Raw genomic sequence first — 10,114 nt, 5'->3', positions numbered from 1 at the left:
CAGGAATAAACTAAACAAATATTATTTTGCTGATCATTTTTTATCTACAAGATATGTTTGTGTTCCCAAGAATAAAATAACAATTTCTTCTTTAAAAACTGTAACATCTTCAACAGCAGTCAAAAACTGCTGTTGCTTGCTTGGGTTATCCATAGCAAGCAGTAAACATTGAACAAACAAAACTGATTCTTCATTTTTAAAAGAACATACTTGACAGAAATGTCAAGCATTCTGAAAATGCTTATTTTATCAAGAACAATTTTATTACTTGAAAACTGTATTAATTTTAAAAATAAATAAATAAAAATATACATTTTTCTTTTTAGTACTCTCCCCAGGTTTTGATTCTGAAAAATTTAGAAAGAAGCTAAACATGCATTTTACATTAAACATGTTCTTAAGGCATATTGGGACTGTTGACATCTGAAAGCTGTATAGGACTTAGGCATGGGTTAAGTCCAAGATACATTGAAATTACTGAATATCTGTTTACTGGCTAAAATGGGCTTTGAATTGGGGTGGGGGGATGTTAAGTTTTATATAAAATGATAGCTTTTGCTGTCTAATATTACTATAAGGAGACTGGATTAATGGCTAGATGATTTCTTTCATTCCACCTCAGTAACTTAGGTGCCTAATCTGTATCATGGTTTAACAAGACTACAGAGATGTAAACTCTTTCTTTAGTTTTTCAGGTTAAGTAAATGTTAACTGCTAGCTTCCCATTAAGCAGGGTAAATTTAGTTGCACATGGTGCAATGGTCAGACTGTATTTAGTGTCTAAATTAACGCATTTACAGCTATATCAGCTAACATGGGGGCACTACAGTACAGTCAAAGCATTTCTGTGACCACAGTAGAGTTGTCTCCCAAAGAGCAGGCAGAGTTTTTGCTCCATTGTTGGAAGGTTATGAAATGTGAAATTATGCATTCCTTTGGATAAACATTGGATGTCAGTGTTGCACCACCAAATTGCATCTCCAAATGAAACAGTGTAAAGAGACTTAAAGAGACTTAGTTATAATAGGACTGACAACATGGCCATTATGGTATTTGTTGGTACTATAACAGGATATGTGCAACTGTAGACATCAAATTTCATATATGAGGACATTATAGAAGGCAGAAATTAGTCTCCAAACACACTGATGAAAAAAAATGAGCAACCCTGGCAGTAGCTTCTGTTGCAGAGAGGAAAATCGATTCCCATTACTTAATAGCATGATCCATCAGAAAATCTTCCTTCCATCAATTTATTTTCCTGGGTTTGATTAAGATTTTATTAATGTTTTTTATTGCCTTAAATACTTTGATACTGACACTGGGGCAGAGTAAAAGTCCTACAGCAGTCAGGTTTTTGATGCAGCTTACTTTTTCAGCTAGCTGCCCATTTGCACTGCTCTTTGCAGAGCCAATTCTAAATCTCTACACATCTTTCTTTCATAACTTTCTTATGGCTTCCTCTAGACCACAAGATATTTAAATCCAGCCTATTGTGACAAGGCATTACAGTAGAGAATAAGTGTTTTCACTCAAACTTCCTTATTTTATAAGTCACTGAATTTCAATAAATAACTCCTCCAGTGGAGCTGGAGGAGTTCAGTGCAGATTATGTTTAGTGGGGAGGCTGTTTTTTTGCCTGGATCTTACTTTGCCACCTACCACTTTACTTCAATTCACTCACTTTTCCTATCTCCCTTTGTTTTTCAGACTGTAACAAAGACTTCCATAGGAAAGTGCCATGAATGGCAGAAGGGATTTTTCAAATACATGCCCAAGTACAGGATGAAATTATTTCCAGTGACATTCTGCTGATGTGAACTCATTGCAACTTCAGTTGCTTTAGAGCAGATTAATATTGTGATCCATATGATTTTAAAGTTAGAATGAATGAGCATTTACTGTTTATCATTCAATTAATAAGCATTTAGCCATTGACTGAATAGCATATTCTGTTTCTTTATCAAGGTAAAAAGTACCTAATCAAATTAATTTCCTTTTCGGTACATTCGTTCCATAAGTTTAAGTGATCAAAAATATTAAAAATAAACAATATACACTAGCTGATTTTGTAAGTAGATTTCCTCTCATTTATGCAAAGCACTTTTGAGTCTATTAGCCATTAGCTGCTCATAATTCCTTTTGGATTTCTTTGTTCAACCAAGTTTGTCCTATGGGGGATCATGACAGACTAAGACTAAGACTACTACATTAAATAATGAAAACTGTAGCACACATAATTAGGGTATTAGAGAATGCCTTATTTGCATTTGTGACTATTCACTAAAAGTTATAACTTTACTACTTGCATGAGTAAAGCAGTCAATAATACAAGTAAGGGAATCACAGCTTAGTTGTGGATCATCAAAGCATTTGAACAGACTGTAAAACTCTAGTTTACACTGAATAATCTCACATTAAAGTCAGTGATACTGCTCAAGCTATGACAGTGCACTTGATGACACATACAATAATGTAGACGTTTCTGTTACACGGTTGAAGCCAATAGAATGACCTGTGACAGTAATAATTACATCTGGAATGCCAAAATTTCCATTTTGGTTAGTTACAATTAATATGAATTATATACCCCATATCTTGTGTATCCTATATGGCCACATAATGGAAGCCCTTAAGCTGAAATAAAGTATGATGTCAATAGTGCAACAAGCAAAACTTGACATCCTGTCATTAATTGAATACAAGCCACTGTATGGTTTGGTGGTTATTTTTCTAAGGACTCACACCTACTAGTAAGCCATTAGTAAGTCCAGAGGCCTACTGCTGCAGGATCTGTTATTTTTTTTAAGAAAACACAAACTTTTAAAAGGAGGCTGGAGGGCCAGAAGGAAGGAATGGGGAGCTGCTAATGTGATAGTATTCTTGACAGATACTTGCTTTGTTTTTTCTCTAGTGAATGAGATGGGGAAAAAACAAAATTTACACAATACCCCTGTTTTGCAATAAAACAGTAATATAGAAATTGATCTAATGCTTGCCATCAGCAGAACACAGAGCAAAGGAGAAACAGACCTTTATCCTCATATGACAAAAGAAAACAAGAATGCAGTTGCTCTCAGCTCACGTTGCATTCTAGAATAGAAACCAGAGTCTAAAAACTAGAACAGAGACTACATCTTTTGAATCTACAGTTTCTATCTACTGGACGTGGACCCCATCCTAATGGGGTCTCAAAATCATCAAGCTTAGATCACCATTCAGGTTGTCTCTTCTCAATGTAATTTATTCAGATGTATGTAAAGATTATTAAATTTTTCTTTGTTGCCTTATTTCTGTTTTGACAGGCAATGAAAATCAAAAGTGTTTATTTTGTTGCTGGGCTCCTTTTAATGATAGTTCAAGGCAGCTGGCAAAATCCTCTTCAGGATACAGAGGAGAAATCAAGGTAAATTCTTTAGCTCAAACTTCTAGAAACAGTTGGCCTGACTTTTTTTTCTTACAGTCTGAAAGGAAAAAAAAATAAAAATATGGAATTGGCAAACGTTTTTACTATTGCAAAGTCTAGCACAGAAAGTTTTGGTATTACAATGGCTGCCTTAGCTAGCTAAGACCTTGTCATTGTGCAGTATCCAGTCTGCCATGTTGATTCATTTTACTAGCTAGCTGGTGATTAATGTGCACTTACTTTAACTTTGTGAGTATAAAATAGTATTTTTAAAAGTAGTCAATTCACCTGTAGAGCATACTGTAATCATTGCCAATTAACAAGTTCTAAACTTTTCCCAGATCATTCAAAGCTTCCCAGTCTGACCCACTAGATGAATCTAGACAGCTGAATGAAGTGAAACGTCACTCACAAGGCACATTCACCAGTGATTACAGCAAGTACTTGGACACTAGACGAGCTCAGGACTTTGTGCAATGGTTAATGAGCACTAAAAGAAATGGGTAAGCACTTTAATCACATTGCTATAGATCTTCATATACAGAAACAGCCCAAACTTTAGCTAACTTCCATTTATTGATTTCAGCTTCCCATCAAAGACCACATAAGTAAAGTGCTTAAGGAAAACATGTTAATACATTATTAGAAATGGGGAATATACGAAAAAACAGTCAAAAGAATTTGGATAAACCAAGTGTGCTATCAGTACATTACCTGATAAGCCATCTAAAAAGACTATCTCAGTCTCTATGGGAAGATTTTTCCAGTGAATTAAGTTCAATAGGAATAAAATATATAAATATAATGTAAAGGTCTGGTCCATTGGGCCTTAATAAAACTTTACTATCTATGAATACTCTAATCCTGAAGGTTCCTTTATGAAAAGAGAGCTAAGGTTTAAGTTTTACTGACCAATAGATACTTTACCAGTATCACAATTATGGGATCAGTTGGCATTTTTTTAAAATATACACACACTACCAAGCTGAGAGCAAGAATTATGTAAAAGCATGTAAGTCTATGCCCTGTGTTATACAGATCTGTCCACAGAATCAAAAAATCTATGATATTAATGTTTTTTAATCCCTGTGGAAGTCTTAAAAGTATAATTTTTTTCTAGATATTGTATTAATTTAAATTCATAAGCCTGAAATTATTTTTAATATTAATCTATCAGTCATGGTTGTTTATCATAATATTTACGTAATAACAGATAAAATCATATCCACTTATGCATATTCTGCAATGTACTGGTAGTAATGATCTAATGATTATGGAATTCCACTACAGCCAACAAGGACAAGAAGATAAAGAAAATGACAAATTCCTGGACCAGCCCTCAAGGTATTCTAGTTGCCACAACTTCTTACCAAAACCAGTTTGAGCTCATTCTCTGTTAAACAAGAAGGAAAACAACTAGTATTCTTTACAGTAGTAGCACAATCCAAGAAATACATGTCAAAAGGAATAATTTCACACCTGTGTTAACAAGGAAAGAGGAAATATTATTTATTCCTATACATGTGTTCTATAGCTGTGTGAAAGGGCTTCAAGGAATGCAACAGGATGAGAACAGACTTCAGGAAAGGATATTCCAAGTAATAAATGAGAGTAGGGAAATAGATAAAAAACCAACTTGGAATAGAAAATGGTTGAAGGAAAAAAAAACAAACATCCCAAACAAAGAAAAAAACCCACAAACAACCCACCACATTATGTTGAGGAAAACAAAACCAGTGAGATTGATGAAAGGAAAATGGCCAGGCACCAATTTACAGAGAGCTGATAAAACATGATACAGTGCTCAGCCCAAAGTGCCTCAGTCCTGTGTTACATATATGGCTCATTATAGGAAGGGAGAACACAAGACTTCCTAGAGGCCAGAATTTTGTTTCTTGACAGCGCTTTTGGGAGAAGCTGGGAGGGGCTGGAAAATTGAAAGCAATTAAAAAAAAACACAACAGTATTATTTTTTTTTTTGCTAAGCAGATTGAAGTATCTGTCTTCATTTTTCCTTTGTCACCTTTGTCACCTTTGTCAGAAATTCCAAAGAGGACATCCTGGACCACAAAGATCCTTTCAATTCAAAACAATGTCAATATCAGTTGTTTCAGCTTCAATGAAACACGTATCTCAAGAAAATTAATGTTTCATTCAAAATGTTCCAAACAACACTGGTTAGCGTGCTAATGAAAAGTGCAGATGGTACTAAATAAGGAGGAACGGTGAAATCCCAGTAAGATAAAAAATAATAGAAAGAGCTACAGGCCCTGAAGATTGGGCAGAAATTAGCAAATTCTGAAATAGAAATGCTAGGGAACTTAGTCATGGAAATATTCCATAGTATGTCTACTTCTAAGTGCAGTTTGCCTTCCTAAGGGACAGTGTGACATAATATTGTTCTATGTTAGAGAAAGAAGCATAATGACAGGAGGGAGAAGGCAATTGTCTTTCTCTCTTAAGCTGGAGGTGATAAGGCTTGAAATTGGTCCAAGATTATCACTTTGTCAGAATGAAGAGAAAAAGCATGTTCACAAATCAATTTTAAATATACATTCCAGAAGAATTAGGTCCGAACAGTTTGGCTAAGAAATAATGAAGATGAAGATAGGAGGAGTGACTTAAAGGAAATTTTTAGGTTAACACAAGAGGTAACAAAAAGTATGTCTGTAGGATACAATACAGTTTGTTGATCAGAGCTAACTAATCTAGACCATTCCAATGCAGCTATATTTGCTTTCAGCACCTTCTTTCATTAGTTAAGTAGTAGATAAGCATCTCTGCATAAAATTATATTGCATAGCACAGACAATGCCTTTAGAACTGAAAAATATCAAGAGTAATTTGAGAAGCAAAATAATAAGAAATAAGAAATGCTATTCTTGTGGGTGTCAAACAGAAATCAATAAAGGTTAAAAAAACCCAACAAAGTCCTTATGCTGTCTGCTGCTACACTGTTGCTCTTCTTTCAGCAATGCAATCTCCAAGCGTCATGCTGAATTCGAGAGACATGCTGAAGGCACCTACACCAGTGATATCACCTCTTATTTGGAAGGTCAAGCTGCCAAAGAGTTCATTGCTTGGTTAGTCAATGGACGAGGAAGAAGAGAGTAAGAATCCATCCATTCCTATTCTTAAATTTTGCCTTTCTTTTGGGGTTAGAAATCAAGTCTGATGAAACCTTGATGTGGTTTTGATCGCTCTTGCTGTACTTCATGTTTTTCTTTTGCAATAGAAGATATTCTTTCAGTGTTAGAATACCACTTTATTAAGTTTAAATACATACTAAAACAAACCTGTTCAGAATGCTGTTACATGCTAAAAGGTCAAGTTACATTTAAGGTCAACATATTTAAAACTTCCTCTGACTACCACCTTTCCCCCTTCACGAAACATTGCTTACAGTCTCCTTAACTGTCACTGAGATTATTCAAGTCAGTGTCATCTTAAAATACTCTTTCTTTCCCTTTCACAGTCATTTTTTTCTGCAATATTTCCAGGATTAAATTTTTACCTATGTCATCAGCTGTACTCCATGTGCTGGTGATCATTCCCAGCACTTACTGATCACTTCTTTTCCTCTTCCCATGTTCCATAAAGTCTCCCAAAGTTGCTACTGCCAAAATAATTATTATTTCCTACTATGAATTATTTTCCTTTTTAAGAAGCTTCTACTTCTCTTGCTATGATTCAAGGTTTTCTGGATGCAGTGCTCCACAGTTTTGACCTACCTATGTCTCTGATTTATTTCATTAGTATCTTGTTCTCCACACACTCATTGCAAATTTCTCAATTTTCTACTCACTTGACTACTCACTCATAACTTTACATCTTTTTTCATTATAGTCTTACACTTAGAATGGCCTTACCTTCAATCTCCTGCAGGCACCTTCTGTCCCATCATATTTCCAACTCTGCATGGTTAGGAGCTATACCATGTATATACCACTGCACACCTTTTAGCTGTTTTGTACTTATTTGTGCCTTTAGACTGTAAGCTCTTCGGGGCAGGGATTTCAGTTCATCCTCTGATGATATATTCTACCAGCTGTAAAGTACTATGTAAGTCTTTCTCACTATATAAAAATAATAAACACCAATAACAATAAAATAAATTTGTAAGATGAGATTGTGTGTTGTAGTCAAGGAAGAGTAAATAGGTAAAATTAAATTTTGTAAATAATGATGATTTCCTGAACAAAACAGTTAAATAAATTAGGTCAGCTATATAGAGAAGGGAAACACTGTTGCCACTTCCTAGTGATGTCCAGATTTGCAGTTGGTTTTTTGTCATGCTTTATTTTCATGAGCAGAAATTAGGGTATTTTATTAGCTGGAAGAGAGATTTCAGGCTAGCAGTGGTGAACTGAGCTTAGAAACATAGATGGACAACTAAATGTAGACTGCCTTTCTGCTTCCCAATATTTAGTATTATTTGTGGTTAAACTTGTATATAGCTGTCCTTAAATTATTGCATGAAAGAAACCAGTCTGCCTGTCATTGATCCCAGAGCACAGTGTGCTCAGTATCAGACCACAGTAATGGAATTCATTAAAATCTTCTATATTTGATAGGATTAAACTAGAGAGGAAAGTGTTGTGTGTTTTTTTAATGAGGCATAATAGTATTCTAAGGGTGAAAAAAAAGCTAGAGCAAGAATCAGGATCTGATTCCAAATATAAAATACTATTTTACAGTGAACAAGCACATAAATTTTATACAGGTGTTATAATTGAGTTATATTAACACCCCAAAAAAAGTTGTTGCTCTTAACATCTAAATACTTGTGCAATCTAATTGTAAGTATGTAACTAGGACCTAAGTCCAATTAAAACAGAAAAAAAAGTATGAAAAATTTACTATAATGTTTTAGTAGTTTTATTTCTCAAATAATGATTCTTAGTAAATCTACTGTGAGTTTTATTGATGCCTGTTCTACTTGGCACAGACACTGCAGACTAAGATACGTTTTTGCACATACGGTTTTTAAAAAAAAATGGTAGAAAGAAATTAATACTCATTTGAAGGAACAGTCCTCATCTGGTAAAGGGAGATGTCCATGCTTAATTTTGTCATTAAAATAATTCTTCAAAAGATATGCTTATATATATATTGTGCTGTAATGAGTCAACATCAGACTCAACCCTTAACTCCTTAAAATCACAGGAAACATGCAGTGTATTAGAATCCTGTAATAAGGCCCTTTTAAACTTTTTTTTTTTAATTTTGATCAGCAAATTGTTTGATAATTTCTTCCCTTTGAAGTTTCCCAGAGAATGCTCTTGTGGCTGAAGAAATGGGCCGAAGACATGCAGATGGCACTTTCACAAGTGATATCAACAAAGTCCTTGATGACATGGCTGCCAAAGAGTTCCTAAAATGGCTGATTAACACAAAAGTTACCCAAAGGTGCTTGAATTTTGATTGTTCTTCTTAATATACCAGGGGTTTAAATGTATTTGTCACACATACAGAAAATACTGGTAGTTTTTCTCTTAGCTATTGACATACCTGTAACTGTGTTACAAACTTTGTTACAGACAGTGCTGAACAAGGATAAAACACTACACAGAACTGATTCCAAATATCATTTGTATTTTGCATCAGTGGTGAACCTATTTAATAGTTTCCTGTTTAACTTGAGCAGAGTTATTTCCAAAAATAACAGAATGCCAACTCAAGGCACATATGAGTGGCTAGATTTTTTTAAATGTTGGATGCCCGTTCTGTAAAAATTAATTTTTAGTCTTTTGACTACTTAAGCATCCAAAATGACTAGTTGATCTTGGAAATTTGAAACAACCAATATAGTATCAACAAATTTAGAAGCTATAGTTAAAATACAGATTTAATTAACATTTTTCTGTTTTGTATTTGTTTGTAGTTCAGCATTGAAACAAACAACTTAGGAAAATAATCTATTAGAAACTATTAAAAAGCTTTTCCTTTAGGAGTAATTGTTTTCAATCTATTAAAGAGAGGCATTGAAGGGTCTGTGGAATTAACATCTGCTAACTCTTAAACAGAAAAAATATGTTCCACACATATTTCAGAAATCTTAAGAGAATTAGAATATTTCCTAATTACTGCTGCTTTTTTTCTTTTTTTCCCTTTTTTTCCAGGGACCTTTTGGGAGAATACCAGTAAAAATGCAGAATACAAATGGGATAAATGAAGATCTTCATTGCATCGACTGCCAGTTATTAAGAGATTCTGAAATCTGTATTCTGTCATTTATATTGGGTGTAACAAAGCTATGTCACCTTGCATGCCAGGAAATAATTGTACTATACTTTAGTGTTGCCAAAGGTTTATATATGGAAAACTTATTCTCAAGGGTTGGTTGTCTTAACAGCTTTATGACTATGAAAGTTCCATATCTTCATATTTTCCATTTATTAGGACGGAAGTAACTCCATTTATATTTAACGATAAAATTATTTTTCTAAAAAGTTGACTTCTACACACAAAGGATTCAATCACCAGTTATATGTGTTATTTGTAAGCGGCTGGCAGCTATAAATGCCTAAAAAGTGAATATCCCTCTTAAAACCTTTGTTATAAAAAGGCTAAGCTTTAAGGATATTAAATGATAGCCTTAAATAAATTTTTTCAAGCTTCTTTTCTGTTGACTTTTCATGTGTATATCCCTTGTGCCTGTTTAGACTCCATTTCATTTTATTCTAATATTTTAGTGTCACTGAGATC

At 34.0% G+C, this 10,114-nt stretch overlaps 1 protein-coding gene across 1 annotated transcript; it reads left to right on the top strand.

The window, feature by feature from the left end:
* The first annotated feature begins 3,308 nt into the window (after window positions 1-3,308).
* Window positions 3,309-9,553, top strand: GCG (glucagon). Its single transcript, XM_009996093.1, has 6 exons — window positions 3,309-3,406; window positions 3,748-3,909; window positions 4,697-4,750; window positions 6,379-6,516; window positions 8,672-8,815; window positions 9,529-9,553. The coding sequence occupies exons 1-6, from the start codon at window positions 3,309-3,311 to the stop codon at window positions 9,551-9,553; spliced, it is 621 nt and encodes a 206-aa protein (XP_009994395.1).
* Window positions 9,554-10,114: the final 561 nt, after the last annotated feature.

The sequence above is a fragment of the Chaetura pelagica genome, unplaced genomic scaffold (genome assembly GCF_000747805.2).
Source record: "Chaetura pelagica isolate M959 unplaced genomic scaffold, ChaPel_1.0 scaffold3, whole genome shotgun sequence".
Lineage (NCBI taxonomy): Eukaryota > Metazoa > Chordata > Aves > Apodiformes > Apodidae > Chaetura > Chaetura pelagica.
This window is presented reverse-complemented; position numbering and strand designations above follow the sequence as displayed.